Here is a 21,272-nt window from a genome sequence, read left to right on the forward strand (position 1 = left end):
TGCCAGGCATTCTCAAATTAAAACTAAAACTTGTTCACTAGTGAAACTAAAATTACTATCTCATCAGATGAATGAAAAGGCCACCATCCAAGTTCCCTATAGTTTATGAACGGTTCAAAGATACTGGATTACTATAGTTTAAAGGCTGCCCACTTAAAATACACTCTTTGTGCAGAGTAGCTTCATAAAATTGGATGTTTGTGTCTATTTGGATTATAACGTCACAGTCAACATAAAACTAAACGGAGCCTATAGTGGAAAAAAATGGTGTAGAAACCATTTTCACTCAGAAATTGCTAGTAAAATTTACAATTAATTACAAAGAAATGGCAAGTTTCGAAGTAGAAAAACTGAAATGTTTTTTTTTTTTTATTATAAAATCTACTCTGATCGAAATCATTTTTTAAGCATATTTATTTCAATAATGTACATGGGCAATTCATCCATGCATGTCAATTAAAAAAAATGTTTATGTAAAAATTTATACATGTTTATAAAAATTCCAATATCCTTTGATATTGACATCACCAAGCCGTCTAAATTTTCAGTCTTTTCTATCAAATGCCGAACAATTTAAAAATAATTTTTTGAAATAAAAAAGTGTGTACATTTTACATACACTGTAAAAAAAAAAAAATTCAAAAAAGTTGTTTCAACTTAATATCATTTGTTACCCCACTGCCTTAAAATTTTTAGTTTAGTCAACTTGATATTTTAAGTTACTTAATGTTAACTTAAGTGTCAGTCAACTGGAATATTTTAGTTGACTAAAATAATTAATTAACAATTTACAACTATTTTTTACAGTGTACTTTTAAAAATTCTTACCATTTATTTGTAATCGCAAAATTTACCCGCAATTTCTGAGTAAAAATTGAGTTTCGACACAAGTTTTTTTTTTTTGTGTACAGACACTTCTTTACAGTCCAATCAACACCTTACCATGAAGTAAAGAATATGCAAAAAAATATATATATATATTAATATTCACTTTCATTGAAAGAAAAAGAGCAGCTTGGACATTCTGCCTAATATCTTCTTTTGTGATTTGTAAAGGGAAAAAAAAAATTACATTTTGCTACTCAATGTGACTACTGTCTTCCATATGGCATTGATTCCAACTGGAGTGAACCACAAATGCATCAAAATAGACATCTGAAATAATTCACTTAAAGAACTCTGAGAAGTTTCTTTTCACAAAGACCAACCTGAAAATCTCCCATCACCCCGTGCAAGTCAATAAACCGCTTGTAAACAACTTCAGTTTTTTCTGGGAAGGGCTCTTGGATTTAGCAAGCAAAGAAAAAAACAAAAAACAAAAAGGCAACAGAGAGAATCAAAAACTCATAACCTCAGGGCGACCATCATCTTATATCCTATCATTATCCTCATATTTTCAACGCCATAATTAACTTGTTTTATTGCTCTCTGGCAAATAAGGGAGAGAGGAAGGGAGAGGTTTTGAAGACGATTAAGGATTTTTGTCTGTGTGTGTGAGAGTTCTCATGGTAGAAGAGTCTCCGTCGCGTATCAGTCTCGCACGCTTTCAGACGGATAATTGAGGCACTGATGACGCATCGGTCTGAGGTTTTAACGACAAATAAAACGATTGTGTGGAGATGCTTCAGGGCACCGTTTTAAACGTTTTAAAGAGGCAATGCAATCATTGCGAATTCTAATTTTCCATGTATTCCATTCATTCTTAACCAAGCTTCGAAACAAGTTGGTTAAACCCTCAAACTCTTAAACCCAGAGATTTAAACTGCAAACATTTTTCATATACTATATTTCATAAAATGACACACTGTTGTATATTATAACCCATAATAAGTGCTGAATTGCTTTTAAGATGCTTCGCATTTTTGTGACAGCGGGTCTTTGAGGGTTAAAGTCTTAATGTGGAAATGTTCAAGTTACACTGTGAAAACACAGTGTGAACTGGAGCTAAAAATGCGGCACTAATGTTCTTAGTGGTTTTGCATCTTGGTGGGGCCATAGCAATAACAGTTATAGGGTGTGTTTGGGAGGATCTGTGTGTGTTTGCAGAATGTTTGTTAGCTTCTCTGCGCTTTTATTCAGGTGTTGGGTGAGGTCTGAAAGTGATACTAATGGAAAACAAGCTTATCAGTGTTTAAGAGCAGGTGCCGAGCTGTGTGGTGAAAACACATGATTCTGTTAGTTTTCAAAGAAACAACAACAAGAGCTAAGGGATGCATAAACACTACAGTAAGACACAAGAACACTGAAAAAGTAGAAGTCATATATTATCAAACTGAGTAGATCCTGCTCTGTCCGTCTGGTCTGATAAAATACCAGTGGTCTGTGGCTCTGAACAACTCGGTCTGCTTCAAATTTCATACTGCATGTTCTTATTACGGTCAAAATGATTATAATTGTCCAATCTGTAAACACATTGAAGCAGAACTGTATTTATAATCCTCAAATATTCTGGTTTGGGTTCGTTTTAAACCTCTAACCCTATATAGGAAACTCTTGCAATTAATTCAGGCTCCATTCAAACTTTGATTCTGCAGATAATTTTGCAGTCTTATTAGATTAAAAACCTCTCCCAACTGGTCTTCTTTCTTATAACTTGAATTATGATATTGTCTCGTCTTTCTTGCATATATTTAAAGTCAAAATGTGGCTTGCACCAGGGCCGTGCACAGACATTTTGAGGGGCAGTGGCCCAAACCAAAAAAGGGGCACTAAGGAGGTGGGTGCTTGTTAATACAAATTATCCAGTTGTTACAAATATACAATTAAAACAGAAGACAGCACATTCTGTAATAAATTCAGACAGTCACTCTCTGAGCCTGCTTGTATCTTTAATGGAAGTAGGGGAGAGTGGGGTAAGTTGACCCACCCCCTGTATAATGGCAAACTGAGCCATGGGAACACTTTTATAAGAAGCCATATGTTTAGAACCCTTTGTCATAGATACATTCTGATGATTTAAAATGATAGGAAATATTCTGAAATTACTTTAGATACTTTCATTGTACTTCATTTTCCCTTATCTTGAGGATCACATAAGTTTAAAAAAAAATGCATTTAATTTAATATTATACAACAATCTTAGGCAATATTATATACTAATAAACAACTCATTTAGAACAATTATGTTATATTTTTAATTATTTATAGGCCTATTATTAATACAATTTTAACAGGGCTGGCAAACAATCACAATTAACTGCATACAAAATAAAAGTCTGAGTTTGCCTAATATATGTGTGTACTGTGTGTAATTATTATGCATATATATATATATAGCAGCTTCCCTTCGCTCTTTTTTGAAGGCTTTTTTTGTGCCAACAACAGCTAATTCTGTAGTATTTATATTAGATCTGATCAGGTACAATAATTTGATCAGACATTCTAATTCTAAGAACATGGATATTTTGTTGTTAGCACTTTCAGAAGACCGAGAGCAAATCATTACCGACAGAAATACAAAAACAAACTACCAAATTACTAATTTAATGAATCATCCACTGACTGTAATGGGAATCGTAATGCATCTACCTGTACTTTCGGAAACTGTCGTGTCCAGAGAACAGCACACAGATTGTGAGTGAGGCTGCGGAGCGGGCGGGAAAACACAGAGCAGATTATTTAGCAGAAATAGTGGATCTTTAGCAGAGTGGTGAGAGGGGCACCTCCGCCGATGAGGGCAGAGGGGCAGTGGCTCTAGCCACTGGGCCACCCCACTGTGGACGGCCCTGGTTTGCGTCACTAGTGGCACCAAACGGAATGGCAAAAAAAAAAAAAAAAATTACATTTAATTTCCACAATAATTCAAACATTTTTCCCAAACAGATTAAACAGAATCTTGCCCAAAAACACACCGCTGGTTACCATTCGAATGTTTGAACACAATTTTTTTATGTCTAATCTTAAAGGAAAAGTCCACTTCCAAAACAAAGATTCATGTATAATGTACTCACCCCCTTGTCATCCAAAATGTTCATGTCTTTCTTACTTCAGCTGTAAAGAAATTATGTTTTTTGAGGAAAAAATTTCAGCATTTTTCTCCATATAATAAACTGACATGGTGCCCCGATTTTGAACTTCCAAAATGTAGTTTAAATGCGGCTTCAAACGATCCCAAATGCGGTTGTAAACGATCCCAGCCGAGGAAGAAGGGTCTTATCTAGCAGAACGATTGGGTAGTTTCATTAAAAAAAATACAACTTAAATACTTTTTAATCTCAAACGCTCGTCTTGCCTTGCTCTCCCTGAACTCTGTGTATTCTGCCTCAAGGCAGTTAGGGTATGTCGAAAAACTCCAATTGTATTTTTTTCCTTAACTTCAAAAATTTTAAAATCATCCTACATCACCAACACAGTCTTTGCAAAGTGAACTTGCAAAGAAGATCAAACACCCTTAACAAAAAAGGTAAAACAGCGATATAGGACGATTTTGAAGTTGAGGGAGAACATGAGATGGGAGTTTTTCGACATACCCTAACTGTCATGAACTGGAAAAAAAACAGCCCAGGCAGAAAAAGACAAGACGAGCGTTTGACATTAAAAAGTATAGAAATTGTATTATTTTTATGGAAAAAAAAAATGATCGTTTCGCTAGATAAGACCCTTCTTTCTCGTCTGGGATCATTTACAACCGCATTTGGGATCATTTGAAACCGCATTTAAACTGCATTTTAGAAGTTCAAAATCGGGGCATCGTATCAGTCCATTATATGGAGAAAAACGCTGAAATGTTTTCCTCAAAAAACATAATTTCTTTACACCTGAAAAAAAGAAAGACATAAACATCTTGGATGACATGGGGGTGAGTACATTATATGTGAACCTTTGTTTGGGAAGTAGACTTTTCCTTCAAGGCTTCTGCTTAAATGCATGAAATCTGATTCATAGACAAAATTATTTCTACTTCTACTCCTTCAATACCACTTAAAGGGGCGCATGTTGTTTAGAAGAACGTCCAGAGAAAGCAGAGTTGGAGTCTCGAGATGAAGAAGAATTTTCATTTTATGTCATGTTTTGCTCACTGCATCATTCCCATACTTGCATTTGCATTATTTCACAGTGTTGAGAACTACTGTTATTCTCAAATGTGGAAAACAGTCACAATACAGAATGAGTGGGTGTGTTCAGACTGGAAGTACAGATGCTCCATTACAGTTTATGAAAATAATCTGTCAATTGTTGATGGTCTCACTGAAAGTAGGGTGTAAACTTTTCAGTTCCTCTCACTCCACAATATTTTGACTTTAAAACAAACGTAACATAAATAACATATAGTTTGTCACACCACTCCTAAACAAGTTCACTCCCCACATACTGTTATCTTATCACTGTGTATTTTTATACAGATCTGCTACAGGCCGATGGTCATTTGCTATTTTGGTGATGGAACACTTATAATTTAACACAAGTGCATGGTTTGGGGCCAGAAAGATTTTTTGTTTCAAGGAATGAATGATTTTATTCAGCCAGGATGCACTAAATTGATCAAAAGTGACAGTAAAGACTTTTATACTGCTACAAAAGATTTCTGTTTCAAATAAATGGTTCCTATTCATAAAATTCTGGAAAAAAAAAAAAAGTTCAAATTCAAATTCAGTGGAAATGTTTCCTAAGCAGCAAATCAGCATATTAGAATGATTTTTTAAGGATCATGTGACACTGAAGACTGAAGTAATGATGCTGAAAATTCAGCTTTGCATTACAGAAATAAATTTATTGATAAAGTATATTCAAATAGAAATCAGTTATTTTAAATTGTAGTAATATTTAGCATAATTACTGTTTTACTGTATTTTTGATCAAATAAATGCAGCCTTGGTGAGCATAATCTTTTTTTTTTTTCACCTTGAATTTTACTGAAACCAAAATTTTGAATGATACTGTTTCTGCAAGTAAAATTCTGAATTATCTATATTACAGTTTAATTTTAAAACTTACAAATGAATAAAAATCACAAACATATGCAATTAATCACAAGGACAGACAATGAACAGCACTGCCATAAAAAAGTTACCAGTGGTGGAGAGAAAAGTTTCTGTAACACTTTATTTTACGGTTCTCTTAACTAGTTGCTTATTAGCATGCATATTATTAGAATATTAGCCATTTATTAGTACTAATTAAGCACATATTAATGCCTTATTCTACATGACCTTATTCTACATCCCTAATCCTACCCAATACCAAAACTTAACAACTACCTTACTAACTATTAATAAGCAGCAAATTAGGAATTTATTGAGGGAAAAGTCGTAGGTAATAGTGAATAAGTGTACCATATTCTAAAGTGTTACCAAAGTTTCATAAGCCTGAAAGGAACTCTCCTGTAGGACTGCAATCTCTCCTAATGGTCCATTACTCACTGGAACATGTGAGCTAAAGAGATGTTAGATGCATTTATTTTAACATGCTCAGAGAATCAAACAGAAACTATTTTATGAGCATTTCCACTGAGCTTTCCAGTGCTGTGGATATTCTGGAAGTGTTCATCCTGCCTTCATGACGTCTGTTCCACTGCAGCAAGGGTCCCTCAAAAATAGCTTGTCTAGACATTATAAATGACATTGACATCCCTCTACCTCCTCATATCATGACAGATCGTTATGGAAGGACCACCGAACACCTCTTGTTCCTTAAACTCGCTGTGTGTTGTGGTAATGTGTTTCGCATACACCCAGGAATCCGCTTCACTCGCTGCTGTCACACACAATCACACGCCCAAGCGCTGAAGACACACACTAACTCTGGGTGAACCCAGTACGCTGCTGCCACTGAATGAAGCGCACGTACATGAAAAACACTTTTGATGTACACGCAATGACCTTTTCAAGGCCTAGTATTCTGGTTTACAAAAGAAGCACACTGGCTCTGTTCCAAAACCTAGTGTAGGCAGGCTTGAAACTAGCATTTTTAATGGAAAGTCTAACTACACACATTTGATTTTGTATATTGTATCATTCCAAAATATGTCATAGCGTAAATTCTAAATCAACTTTAGTATGCATGCATGATGAAATGTATTTGTTGACGAAACACTAAAACACTAAACACTATAAATATGACTATATCAACATGACAAACGGCGAGACTAACACAACAACTCTCTATTTCCAAAACCTCTATATATTTTCTTTAACAACAAACAAAACAACAAATTTCATGCTTGGGGTTGCCAGATGTCAAGAGTTCAAATCCCTCCATCAGAGTTTTACTCTTCACAACCTGGCAACCACACGCATTTTCTGCTGAAAAAAGCTGAAAATGAGCTGAAAACATCAACAAACGTTTTAGTTGGAGTCTATCGAGCTCCATTGAGATATTCTGCTCAAATGAATGTGCACAGTCAGTCTGTGTTCCTTCAGATGGCCGACTAAATCTGCCAGACTTTCTCAGTGAGGAACTGCAATAAATACAAACATGGATGTGGTTGCTGAATAAGTGCACTTATGCAACTTTTGTGCCACAAGTCTTTTTGTTGTTGTTTTAATAGAAAAACAGGAATATAATTTGGAATTACTAGAATTAATACAAGAAATTTTACTGTTTCTGAGAAAAGATTTTGAGTTTAACATTATTATGCTGAAAACTAGACTAAATTTCACAGAGTTTTAGTCCACTAAAACTGACTAAACATAACAGGACTGACTAAAATAGGCTGACTACATACACTGCCGTTGAAAAAATTGGGATCAGTGAGACTTTACTGATCAAGTCTGCATTCATTTGATCAAAAATACAGAAAAACAGTAATATTGCGTATGTTATTACAATATGAAATAATGGTTTTTATTTTAACATAATTTAAAAGTGATAGCAAGGACTTATATTGTAAGAAAAGTAAAATAATAATAAAAAAAACTGTTCCCAATACTGATAATAAATCAGCGTATTAGAATGATTTCTGAAGAATCATGTGACACTGAATACTGGAGTAATTATGCTGAAAATTCAGCTTTGATCACAGGAATAAATTAGATTTCAATGTATATTAAAATAGAAAAACATTATTCTACATCGCAATAATATTTCACAATTTTACATCTTTTTCTGTATTTTTGATTCAATAAATGCCTTAATGAGCATAACTTCTTTAAAAAACATTAAAAATCTTACTGATCCCAAACCTTTGATGTATGATAAAAACTAAAAAGGACACTGACACAGGACTACGACTAAACTACAGCTGATTACAATGTTGCTACTGAAAGAATAGTTGAACATAATCATGCAAAGTCGAAATGGCTAAATTCAGAGTAACAGACTACTCATACTATTTCTGCCATAACTTTATATGTCAGATAGAGTTAAAGTAGTTTGCCAGTATTCTGTTCTGAATGCAGCCTCAGTTTATAGCTCAGTACCTGAATATCAACACGTTAGGTTAAATAGCATTTAGTTCACCCAAAACTCAGAATTCTGTCATAATTTACTCAACCTTTTGCATTTCTTTTCTCTTTAATTTTTTATGGACAATTTAAAATATCTCCTTGTGTGTTCAACAGAAGAAAGAAAATCATACAGGTTTGAAATGACATGATGATGATGAGTAAATGACGGCAATTATATTTGAATGCAATATCCCTTTAAGCATTTTCAAGTCAGTCGAAGGCTTTCAAAAGATAATTATGCTGCTTTGTAAGATATTTTTTTATATACTGCATTGCATGCATTCTTAGAGGAGACGATCCAATAATGCATTGCCTCATGCTCAGTGAAAAATATCCCAAGCAAGAGTGAAATGATTATAAATGTGACCCAGGACCACAAAACCAGTCATAAGGGTCAAATTTTTTTAATTGAGATTTATACATAATCTAAAAGCTGAATAAATAAGCTTTCAATTGATTTATGGTTTGTTAAGATAGGACAATATTTGGCCGACATACAACTATTTGAAAATCTGGAATCTGAAAATCAAAATATTGAAAAAATTGCCTTTAAAGTTGTCCAAATGAAGTTCTTAGCAATGCATATTCCTAGACAAAAATTAAGTTTTTCGGCATAAAAGAAGAATCGATCATTTTGACCCATACAATGTATTTTTGGCTATTGCTACAAATATACCCGTGCTACTTAAGACTGATTTTGTGGTCCAGGGTCACAAATGTACTTCAATTTTATACAAAAATGAAATATTTCCATATATATAGCTGTGCACTGTGTATTTTTATAATGATTCACCTTTGTTTGTTCAAGCCATCCTAAACTGAAAGAGTCAAGTCACGCCTACACTTTGCTTTGCATCATTTGCACCACTTATATGACCAAATCAGACCGTTATGAGGTTGCATTTTTTTTTTTTTTTTTGCAGAATTCAGCCTATGTAGACATTAGAACAGAGCCTTTATTTTATTTCTAAATGGATGCAACTAATTATAACCATATACAGTGAATATTGTTTATTTGTAAATGAAGGTTTTGCAAAGCACCAATCTGAATCTGTTTCTAAATCGATCTTGTATAGAAACATCACTTGAAACATTCCCATGTTGTATAGAAACATTGACACATTTCAGATAAAAGCACCTCCAAAAATAAATGCAGATGTACATAAAATTGAAATGAAAGGTGGAATCCTTCAGGTTGTCTTTTGTTTTAAAATCTTTACTGATTTTTATGATGTAAAAGAAGGTATTTTATATTGTTATGAATGTATATATAATCCTCCACTGTCAGTCTTTACAGGGTTAAAAACTCTGTTTGCAACCTAAATACCGGTTCCTCGAGAAAGACAGAGCAACTACACAAGAAAATCTCTCATTCATCACAGCCATTAGATGTCCTGACACAAGCTCAGATCGCTAGCTTCAGGACCAGTGACAAGAAATCCCTGCAAAACACTACCCTTATACTCGGGACATTTACCTAATCAACTCCAGTCCCACAACAGAGCCTGCGCTTTATAAATAGGAATTGTTCTGAGCTAAATTAGACACAGGAGCCAGACCCTCCGCTGAGACCCTCATGCAGTTTTCATTACGCTCTTCCCTGTCCAATATCCAGGCCCTCAATATCTGGTTACAGATTTCAGTTCTTGCCTTGGATGCTGATATTTTCGGGGGCCAAGGGTAATGGGCAGGAGCCGAAAGCCTTTGAATGCGCTCCAGCGCAGTGAAGTATCAATTTATAGGAGCACGAACCATGTGTTTATGAAATTAATAAACTCTGTGCAGTCATCTGAAGTTTTGCACGACCTACATACAGCATTGGTAAATCTGCGGCCTAAGCACTCAGTGTACTTAAGTTCTGCCATGAATGCTTCAGAGCATAATGTAATAGATGTTTTCTGTAGCTCTAACTGATGGAGCTCAGCGTTGCTTTTGGTGTTATGTGAGGTCACGGCGGTAGAATTCAACCGGAAGACTCAGGCAGGATTCCACAGTGGCTCCACTATGCATGTTGATGTATGTGCATGCATGCAAATGCATGCTTGTGTACGCATGTTTGCACCCTGAGGCGTTTGTGGAAACCTGAAGGCAACCACTCTCACTGCCTTTTTGGAGTTGAACTGAATTGCTTTAGGTTAACCTTCCACTTAAAAATGGAAATTCTGTCATAATTTACTCATCCGCATGTTGTTCCAAACCCGAGTGACTTTTGATATATTTTGAAGAACTTCAGGGTCCAAACATGACATTCATTGCATATGACAAGCGCAAACAAAATAGAAAGTCATGCAGGTTTGGAATGACATGAGAGCGAGCAAATGATGACAGAATTTTTATTTTTGGGTACACTGTCCCTTTAATTATTTTAACTAAATGTTAAATTTCCATGACTTAAAAAAATTCAATTATCTAGACTAAATCCTGCATCAGTGGGTTCCATATGGACTGTGTGAGTTCTAAATATGTGACCCTGGACCACAAAACCGGTCGTAAGGGTCAATTTTTAGAAACTGAGATTTATACATTCATCTGAAAGCTGAATAAATAAGCTTTCCATTGATGTATGGTTTGGTATGTATAGGACAATATTTGGTCGAGATACAACTATTTGAAAATCTGGAATCTGAAGGTGCAAAAAAAAAAAATCAAAAAATCGCCTTTAAAGTTGTCCAAATGAAGTACATAGCAATGCATATTACTAATCAAACATTACGTTTTTATATATTTACAGTAGGAAATTTACAAAATATCTTCATGGAACATTATTTTTGGCATAAAAGAAAAATCGATAATTTTGACCCATACAATGTATTTTTGGCTATTGCTACAAATATACCCATGCTACTTAAGACTGGCATTGTGAACCAGAGTCACATATAATTTTTCACTTGTAATATTGTTCTTTCTTTTTTTAATGAGAAATAAGCATGCTCTGTAGACATTGGTTGGTGTTTATACCACAACAGCTTCTTTGGCTATTTTCAAGAGTTGAAACTGTATAAAATACAAATAAAAAAAAAAAAAACAACCTTTCAATTGCTTTAGATAAAAATTCTAAAAATTCTAAAATAATTACGACCTTACGTTGTGTCAATCACGTTTATACACCGCCTCCGAAACTTTTGCCCGTCATAAAAAAGTTCGGATCAGGTTCGAAAGGATGACAAATATGAAAACAACAACAACAACAGAAAAACGCATACGAAAATTTCAGACTCAGTGTGCAATTACCTTTAAAGTTAAAGTTAAGAACTTAAGCTTGCCGTGTAGAGATAAATATTGACAACGTGATATGAACACTGATCATATGAACACTCATGAGACAAAAATCAGTCATGAAGTCCTTTAAACACCACACAGACCTCAACACTTGGTACATGAAATGCAACGAGGTTAACAATCAACTGATCAAAAAGTTGCTAAACTGTTGCTGATGAAGAAGTTGCTAAATGTGACAAAAAAAATCTTGCAAACAGTCAAACATATGCAACCATATTAAGTATTAATGCCCCAGTGCATACTGAATAATACTGAACTAAATATTTTTTATTTGTTTGAACTCAAATGCTGCATGAGTCCAGTGGCGCTCGCTAGTTTATAGAAATAAAGTGCACTGAGATGCATTACTAGTGTTCCTGAAAATGACAAGTTGCTAGAACAAAGCATGAAGCATGCAAATGGAAAATAAGTAAATGAACGTTATTCACTTGATCTGTGAATCATTTTTACATTGCATGTAAAGATTTAGGCCAATTTAATGCGAGCAGATGCATACTCTAATGTGTGTGAATGTGGTTGTATGTTCGTGTATGTTTCCATTTATGTAAGTAAATGGCTTGTATAGATACGTTTATAGATATATATATTTATATATTGACTGTGTGTGTGTGTGTGTTTTAGACTGCTGTTTCAGTGCAACAGGTGTGACCTCATTGTGGTTGCTGGTAAGCAGCAGAAGCAAACAGAGTCTGCATCAGATTAACACGCAACACACACACACATGCGCACGCGCACACACACACACACCCACCCTCTCGCCTTGTTCCTTCAATTTTCTTTCTCACACTCCTTCTCTCGTATGTGAACCGTTTTACGAGACTTTCCGTATCGTCACTGTACATCTGCACTGCAAAAATAAATAAATACATAAGGTTTTTGTACTTGTGTTTTCCAGTGAAATATCTAAACATCTTTAAAAATGAGTAAGTTAGTTTAACAACATACACTTAATGTGCTTAATGAATGCACTTAAATGAAGTTTATTATTCTTTCCCCAAAGGCAAATGTTCTTGTTTTATTAAAAAAAAAAAAAAAAAAAAAAAAAAAAAAAAAAAGGTAAATATGCTTAAATCAAGAACAACCCTTCCAATTGAAAAAAAAAAGGTTAATTATCTGGAAAATTGTCTAAATATATGCAATTTTGCTTCTCAAGTAAATACATCCTGTTTTAAGAACGGTTAAATATTTTTAAATGACAACAAGATGAAAATACTGATTAAAATGAAAATTTATTCATTTATTTATTGACTGACTGACTGATTGACTGATTGATTCATCCAATTAAGTTGCCTTTACACACATGCGCAGAATAAACAATAATCAACGTCTTGGTTTAGACCTTAGAATATATATCTATTCTTCTCGAACAGTATAATAGAGTAAATATACTGAGTTTAAATTTATTCAGATTGCTACGTTGGACATTATCGTTCCATTTATTACACATGCTGTTAATCCTTAAGAAAACACATGGAGCAAATGCCGATTGTTTGATGATTTCACATACAAAAGTATGAATGGCTCCAAAAGGTTATTTGTTCACCTAAAGGATATCTGAAAAAACTCAGATTGGAGAACTTAAACGCTTTTAAATGATTCACTTTTGGTTTCATGGCAGAACAAATTGAAAAAGGATATTGTGTATTCACAAATGATTTCCAATGGTAATTAGAGCCGTGTTTTGGTATCTGAGAAGTTCTAACTCTAAAGCACAGTAGAAGCAGAATTCATTGTTCATTGATTCAAGAAAGAAGGAAAGAAAGTCTGCTTGAAATCAAAATTGAGCCTATTTACGCATTATCACAACTGTGACTGATTCATCACTGCAGCTTAGCTAATTTAAAAAACAAACAAACATCATATTCCATCATCAAAATGTTATTCAATTCTGAAACTGCATTATTTTATATCAGCTTATATCGTAATTTCTATTACTTCTCAACCTCTTCCCTCCAATCATTTGACTCTGATTTGTAACACTTGCTTTTATGAATCAGCTCTGGTTAAATACACTTCACTCTTAAATTTTTTCATCTGTTTGACTTGGGAATAAATTCAATTGCAAAAGTAAAATGAGTTGCGAAAGGTATTTCATGTTGACTTCAAACAGAAACCAACTGGTTAAAAATATCCTGCAAACAGTACCTCTCTTGCCCCAGACCCTTATTTTGGCAACACTGTTACTAAAGCAAACACACTTTTCAACACTTCTGTTTTCCGTCTCTTTTCTTCCTTATTTTTGGATGTGAGCGCTTTGTTAAGACAAACTAAAACCCTCAGCTCATCCCACAAGGATGTTACCACCACAGACATTGGGATACATCTTTCCTGAATTATTCTGATTAGCAATCAATCAAGATTTTTCAACAACTGATGGTCCTCCAATACCGAACATGTGGAACGAGAGTGGAACGGCATGCTGGGAGTTTATAGGAACACTGCAAACATAAACCCCCACTAGCATTTAGCTACTGTTTACTACATAGAGCACATGACATCAGCGTACACTCTGTCCAATTCTGAGCTACTTTATTTAACTCACACAGATCCATCCCAGACTCTACGGTAATGTTAACCAGCTCAGAGTTCTGCTGATGCATGTAAACACAGACTCAAGCGTACCATGTGAGGATCAATTCAGCAGCAATTACTCAAACTTCTAGACTTTCATGTGAGCAGATGAGTGGGATATGAATGGATCTGAAGTCATCTGCGTGAAATGGACTGCAAAGAAGTAGAAAAACAACACAGGCAGGCGGTATATATTTCGTCTCTGCCGGGCTGGGTGGCGTCACTTAACAAGACCAAAAGCATCACTTGTAATCTTGGTGAGGGGTGATTTGCTCTTCTCTGCTTTGATCTTACACAACTTGTTTTCTGAAGCACATATTTTTGACCCTTGATTCGGACTGGACGAGCTGCTTTTGAAGGCAAACTGCATTGATGCACCAAGTTTCTACATTGCTTGGCAACAGTAAACAGCCTACACTAACTATTACTTGCTATAAGAATAATGAAGGTTAATATAGAGCATTCCCAGGGAATGCATGAACTGATGAAATGCATACAGCATCTTGAATGCAATGCATATACACACATATATATTTGTGGATTCAAAATTAAATCAAATTTAACATGAACTCAGTTTTCCTTTATATCACATATGTGACCCTGGACCACAAAACCAGCCGTAAGTAACACGGGTATATTTATAGCAATAGCCAAAAATACACTGTATGGGTCAAAATGATCAATTTTTCTTTTATGCCAAAAATCATTGAGATATTAAGTAAAGACCATGTTCCATGAAGATATTTTGTCAATTTCCTACCGCAAATATATCAAAATTTAATTTTTGATTAGTAATATGTATTGCTAAGAATTTCATTTTTTAACAACTTAAAAGGGGACTTTCTCCATTTTTTGATTATTTCGCACCCTCAGATTCCAGAATTTCCCATTGTTGTATCTTATCCAAATATTGTCCTATTCTAACAAACCATACTTCAATGGAAAGCTTATTTCCTGGCTTTCAGATAATGTATAAATCTCAATTTCAAAAAATTGACCCTTATGACTGGTTTTGTGGTTCAGGGTCACATATTTCTAAGCAAGACAGGAAAATGTAGGACAGATCCTTAGTTTATACCTTAAAAATGATTGTGAAAACTGGGAATTAAATATGTGACTCTGGACCACAAAACCTTTTTGAAATTGAGATTTATATATAATCTGAAAGCCGAAAAAAAGCTTTCCATTGAAGTATGGTTAGCTAGAATAGGACAATATTTGGCCAAAATACAACAATTTGAAATTCTGGAATCTAAGGGTGCTAAATAATAAAAATATTGGGAAAATCCCCTTTAAAGTTGTCCGAATGAAATTTTTACAAGTATATTTGTAGCAATAGCTACAAAAAAAAAAAAAAAAAAATGAAATTGATTAGATTGTAAAAACTGGGAGATAAGTATTTGACCCTGGACCACAAAACCAGTCTTAAGTAGCACGGATATATTTGTAGCAATGGCCAACAATACATTGTATGGGTCAAAATTATAGATTTTTCTTTTATGCCAAAAATCATTGGGATATTAGGTAAAGATCATGTTCCATTAAGATACTTTGTAAGTTTCCTACTGTAAATATATCAAAACTTAATTTATGATTAGTAATATGCATTGCTAAGAACTTCATTTGGACAACTTTAAAGGTGATTTTCTCAATTGTTTTTGCATCCTCAGATTCCAGATATTCAAATAGCTGTATCTCGTCCAAATATTGTCCTCAATATTCAATGGAAAGCTTATGTATAAATCTCAATAAAAAAAAAAAAAGACCCTTATGACTGGTTCACTTATGAGAATGGCAGGTCAAACATTTTTATTTCTAGTAACTGCAGCAATGCATCACGTAGAATTAGACCAGGTACATGCGTTCAAGAGCAAATATCACTTTTGACCTCACGCTGACTTGAATTTTCATCTCGCTCTAAATGAGCACTACATGAGGAGAATGAATCTGCATTGTTTTTAAAACAAAACCGGACTGGATCCAAAGACAGGAAGCACCTCATCACATGTTGACGTTTCCATAGTGACAAATGGCCTCTTCTGAGGAGCTCAGGAGATGCAGATGCCAGTAAATCACTAATGTTGACTTGGGCCCGTACCCACACATATACACAGCGACCACAGAAAGGCCGAGAGTGCCCTGGCTCCAGAACTTGACTGGTTTGCGAGTTCCAGTAAAGGTTGGTCTAGCTGGTTCCTCCCTTGCGCCCTGCGCTGAGAGAGCGTTTATGGTGCTAATGCTTGCGGTGAGCAGGCCATTATAATCCAAACCCATCAGAACTGCTCCAAACAGACTGCGGCATTATAAAACAAACATCTTACGGAAGACAAATGCGCAGGTAACTCATAAGACAGATTTGTGCATTGGATACCCTGGTATCCATGGAAGGCCATAAAGGCTCAACGGCAAACATATATACATATGCTCTTTTACATAAACAGACATTTACAGCAGTCTGTTTACAAAGCAAGTGACAGGTTGCACTTCAAAAAGTGTTAGATAATAGTTCTCAAGGGAGTTTGTAGCCCATACACAGCACATCAAACCCAAGCATGCAATGTCACACTTTCATAGCTGCTAAACTGCCACAGCAAACTGCAGCAGATGCGCTCTTAGGAACGTTACGACTACCAAATCTACGCCTGACAGCTTTCTGGTCACCACAACACGGCGGAGGAGGAGTGAAGGGAACGCCACGACGGGCGACTTACCTCGCAGTAAACTGGGCGAGTAGCTGGAGAATGTGTCGAAGATGCTGTTTGAAGCCATGTGTCCCGCTCAGGAGGGAAAAGAACTGGCCTCTCCGCCGCCGTGCCGACTTCAGCCTGAGAGAATGACAGTCGGAGAAAAAGAAATAGAGAAACTACATAGACTGCCTGCAACCAAGAATTTGGGGTTTGAGAGTGCCACAGGAATCTTTCGCCACAAGCCGACGAACAGAACAGCATATGTGCCGTGTGGTGAGAGCGAGTGAGAGCGAGAGAGACAGACAGAGAGAGAGAGAGAGAGAAAGACCAAGCCACTCTGAGCAATGGACTCACCTTTGACGATGGACACTTTTGTCTGTGTCTCTTCTCTGTCTAGTAGTGGTTGTTGTAGTATCTACGTGGTTTTAGTCAGGTAGTTGAAAGTTCAGGTGTCTGACGCTCTCGCAATGGTGATCTCCGTGGTAACGGCCTGTCAGTCGCATGTCTGAGGTATCCGAGGTCACAGCTCCCGCGGTAGGGCTGCTGCACAGCAATCCCATGATCTGATTGGTGGACCTCAAGTCACATGGCTCTCTCTCACTTGCATGCAGTGAAGTTCTCTTTTCTTTCCCAGTGTGTTTCACACCCATCTGATTGGCTGATGGGTGTTTTTTGAATGGTTTCTCAGAGGATGACGGGACCTTCTAAAAGAGGGACCACAAAGCCTAGATGTGACACAAACTCTCAAGTGAAAGAAACTGAAGGAAATGTGGGATGCAAGAGGATTATTAGGGACAACAGAGTGCTGAAGTGTGTGTGCAAGTGTGTTTTGGTGGTTTCGGGCCTGTTAAACCACCCTTCCACCCTCACTCACCACTTGATAGTATCTCAATGTTAGCCTCATTAAAAACAGCCATGCCAGTCATTTCACTGGGCCTCCCGCTCGCTTTCACCCTCATTTGTACCCAGTACTCTCTGCTCTATGAAGTCGACATGGCTGTGGGCGGCCTACTTTTTATTTCCGAAATATTTGCGGTATTTAACACACCTTTCATGTATGGCCTGATTTCAGTGGCCGAGTTAAAAGCAAACATGTGTATCTTTTTATCTATACTATCTAACTGTGCATGTCAGTATGCATATGTGTGCATGTCAAGTTTGTGAAAATTAAACCGCATATTATGTACAGTTTTGCCATTCTAACTGACATATAAGACCAAAACAAATTATTCCATTATTAATTCCAAAACAAAGATTCACATATAATGTACTCACCCCCTTGTCATCCAAGATGTTCATGTCTTTCTTTCTTAAGTCGTAAAGAAATTGTTTTTTTGAGGAAAACATTTCTGCATTTTTCTTTATATAATAGACTGCTATGGTGCCCCAATTTTGAACTTCCAAAATGCAGTTTAAATGCAGCTTCAAACGATCCCAAGTGCAGTTGTAAACGATCCCATCCGAGGAAGAAGGGTGAAACGATCGGTTATTTAAAAAAAAAAAATGCAATTTAAATACTTTTTAATCTAAAACGCCTGTCTTGCCTTTCTCCCCCTGAACTGTATATTCTGGCTCAAGACAGTTAGGGTATGTCGAAAAATTCCAATTGTACTTTCTCCCTCAACTTCAAAAATCATTTCAAAATCATCCTACATCACTGCAGAAGTTCCGACCCTGTCGGAAGTGAACATGCAAAGAAGATCAAACACCCTTAACAAAAAAGGTAAAACAGCGATATAGTATGATTTTAAAGTCGAAGGAGAACATGAGACGGGAGTTTTTCAACATACCCTAACTGTCATGAACCAGAACAAAAACAGTGCAGGCAGAGTAAGACACGACAAGGTTTGGCATTAAAAAGTATATAAATTGTATTATTTTTATTAAAATAACCGATCGTTATGCTAGGTAAGACCCTTCTTTTTCAGCTGGGATCGTTTACAACCACATTTGGGATCGTTTGAAGCTGCATTTAAACTACATTTTGGAAGTTCAAAATCGGGGCACCATACCAGTCCATTACATGGGGAAAAATCCTGAAAAGTTTTCCTCAAGAACCATAATTTCTTTAGGACTGAAGAAAGAAAGACATGAACATCTTGGATGACAAGGGGGTAATTATTTGTAAATTGTTGTTCTGGAAGTGGACTTCTACTTTAAGAGAAATAAAGATGTTCTGGGTGGTTGGTCTGGCATTGTTAGGTGGTAGCTGGGCTGTTTTGGCTGGTTGTTAGGGCTTTACTACATGCTTGCTAGACATTGCTAGATGCACAACAGCAAGATACAACAATAGAATGACAAAACGACAGAGCAACAGAATGAATGACAGGGTGATAAAAAGAACAATAGACAGAGAAAGAACAAAATAGACAGATAGATAGATAGATGGATAGATGAAAGAATGATACAGATAGAACAATTTAGATATAACAATAGAACAATAGACCAATTATCGGTTGTAAACATTCGGGATGCACACGCATCATGGTTGCAGAAAACCCAGGAGAGAGAGAGCCTTAACGATAAGAGAATTACACGGATATGGTACAAAATAATTACATTTAAAAGACTACAGATTATATTGATTAGATGTCATTTTAAAAATGTTTTCCACATATTATAAGAGCTTGTCACCCAGCCATAAGCACTATTATTCAACTAAACTGACACTAGATAGTGGGATAGTCTTACAGATCCGAAACAGGGATGATGTTTTTTGTGGGCAGGGCCTATCTGGTGACAGAAAATGACAGTTTTCAAGTGGTAGTCTATAGAGCCATGGAATGAAATAATAATAAAAAGGTAAATTTGATTTTATATTTCAAAATTCTGACTTTATTCTTGCAATTCTGAGATTATATCTCGCAATTCTAGTAAGGAAAAACAACTTGTCATTCTCTATTTTCCCCTCAGCTCAGAATAGGAGTTTATATCCCACTCTGGTTCTTTTTTCCCTCAGAATTAACAAACTCACTACTTTTGAGTTAAATCGAGTTATAAAGTCTGAATTAGGAGATATAAACTTGCATTTGCGAGAAGAAATTTTGTGAGATAAAATGTTATGTAAAAATGTAGTAGGTTTAAATAATATGTCGTGCTATAAATGTAGGGATAATACAATTACCTAATAGACCTATTGTTTAAATCAAATTTATGCTTTAAAAGTGGAGTAATCATAGCAGTTTTCATCCATAGTATTTGCGTTTAAACATATGCGCTTAGTTTCAAATGGTGTCTTTGACAACAGTATTCTATTAAATTATTTGCATACTGATTTTAACATCAAAAGGCACAAAAATAGTTTTTTTCTCTTATTCCATGGATTTTACCCGTTTACATCCACTTGTTATTAGTGTTTTTCTGCAAGCACTATGCACGCAGCTGCAAGTGACGTAACTGTGACATCTACTCAAAATTGGTCTATAGATAGAACAACAGACACATAGAACACATAGAACAAAAGAATGACAGAATGATGGAATGACAGATAGATAGATAACTAGACAGATGATAGACAGACAGATAGATAGATGACAGAATTATACAGATAGAACAACAGAACAACACATAGAACAACATAATGACAGAATGATAGAACGATAGATAGATAGATAGACAGATAGATAGATGGATGAAAGAAAAATACAGATAGAACAATATAGATACAACGATAGAACGACAGAACGACAGAACACCAGAACGATAGATAGAGAGAGAGAGATAGATAGAAAGATAGTACGACAGAATGATAGAACGATAGATAGAATAATAGATAGATAGATAGACAGATAGATAGAATGGTGTATAGAACGATAGATACAACGATAGAATGACAGAACGATAGAGCGATAGATAGAATAATAGACAGAACGACAGACAGATAAATACAATGATAGAACGACAGAACAATAGATCGAACGACAGAACGATAGAACGATAGATAGATACAACGATAGAATGACAGAACAATAAATATAACGATAAAATGATAGAATGATAGAACGATAGATAGACAGATATAGATACAACGATAGAACAACAGAACAATAGATAGAATGATAGAACAACAGAAAGATAGATAGATAGATAGAACAACAGAAAGATAGATAGATAGATAGATAGATACAACGATAGAATGACAGAATGATAGATAGATAGATAGATACAACGATAAAATGATAGAACAATAGATAGATAGATAGATAGATAGATATAGATACAACGATAGAACGACAGAACAATAGATAGAATGATAGAACAACAGAAAGATAGATAGATAGATAGATAGATACAACGATAGAATGACAGAATGATAGATAGATAGATAGATACAACGATAAAATGATAGAAC

The 21,272-nt window shown here is 35.4% G+C and overlaps 2 protein-coding genes across 4 annotated transcripts in view; both read right to left on the reverse strand.

Annotated features, from left to right (window-relative positions):
• Positions 1-4,379, reverse strand: part of LOC127175047 (oocyte zinc finger protein XlCOF15) — a 217,168-nt gene extending 212,789 nt beyond the window's left edge. Inside the window, exon 1 of the mRNA XM_051125879.1 lies at positions 4,369-4,379. The gene's annotated coding sequence lies outside the window, so the exon portion shown is untranslated. The remainder of the gene's footprint in view (positions 1-4,368) is intronic.
• The window catches only part of runx3 (RUNX family transcription factor 3), a 67,358-nt gene extending 49,346 nt beyond the window's left edge, over positions 1-18,012 (reverse strand). The window contains exons 1-2 of one of the 3 annotated variants that reach the window (XM_051125869.1): positions 17,276-18,012; positions 16,946-17,059 (exon numbers count right to left, since the gene is read on the reverse strand). In XM_051125869.1, the coding sequence (XP_050981826.1) occupies positions 16,946-17,003 (58 nt within the window). In that variant the 5' untranslated portion in view covers positions 17,004-17,059; positions 17,276-18,012. Of the gene's footprint in view, positions 1-12,414; positions 12,521-16,945; positions 17,221-17,275 lie in introns of those variants that run through there. The other 2 variants (XM_051125868.1, XM_051125867.1) reach the window with 2 other exon arrangements.
• Positions 18,013-21,272: the final 3,260 nt, after the last annotated feature.

This window comes from Labeo rohita, chromosome 13 (genome assembly GCF_022985175.1).
Source record: "Labeo rohita strain BAU-BD-2019 chromosome 13, IGBB_LRoh.1.0, whole genome shotgun sequence".
In the NCBI taxonomy this organism is placed as follows: domain Eukaryota; kingdom Metazoa; phylum Chordata; class Actinopteri; order Cypriniformes; family Cyprinidae; genus Labeo; species Labeo rohita.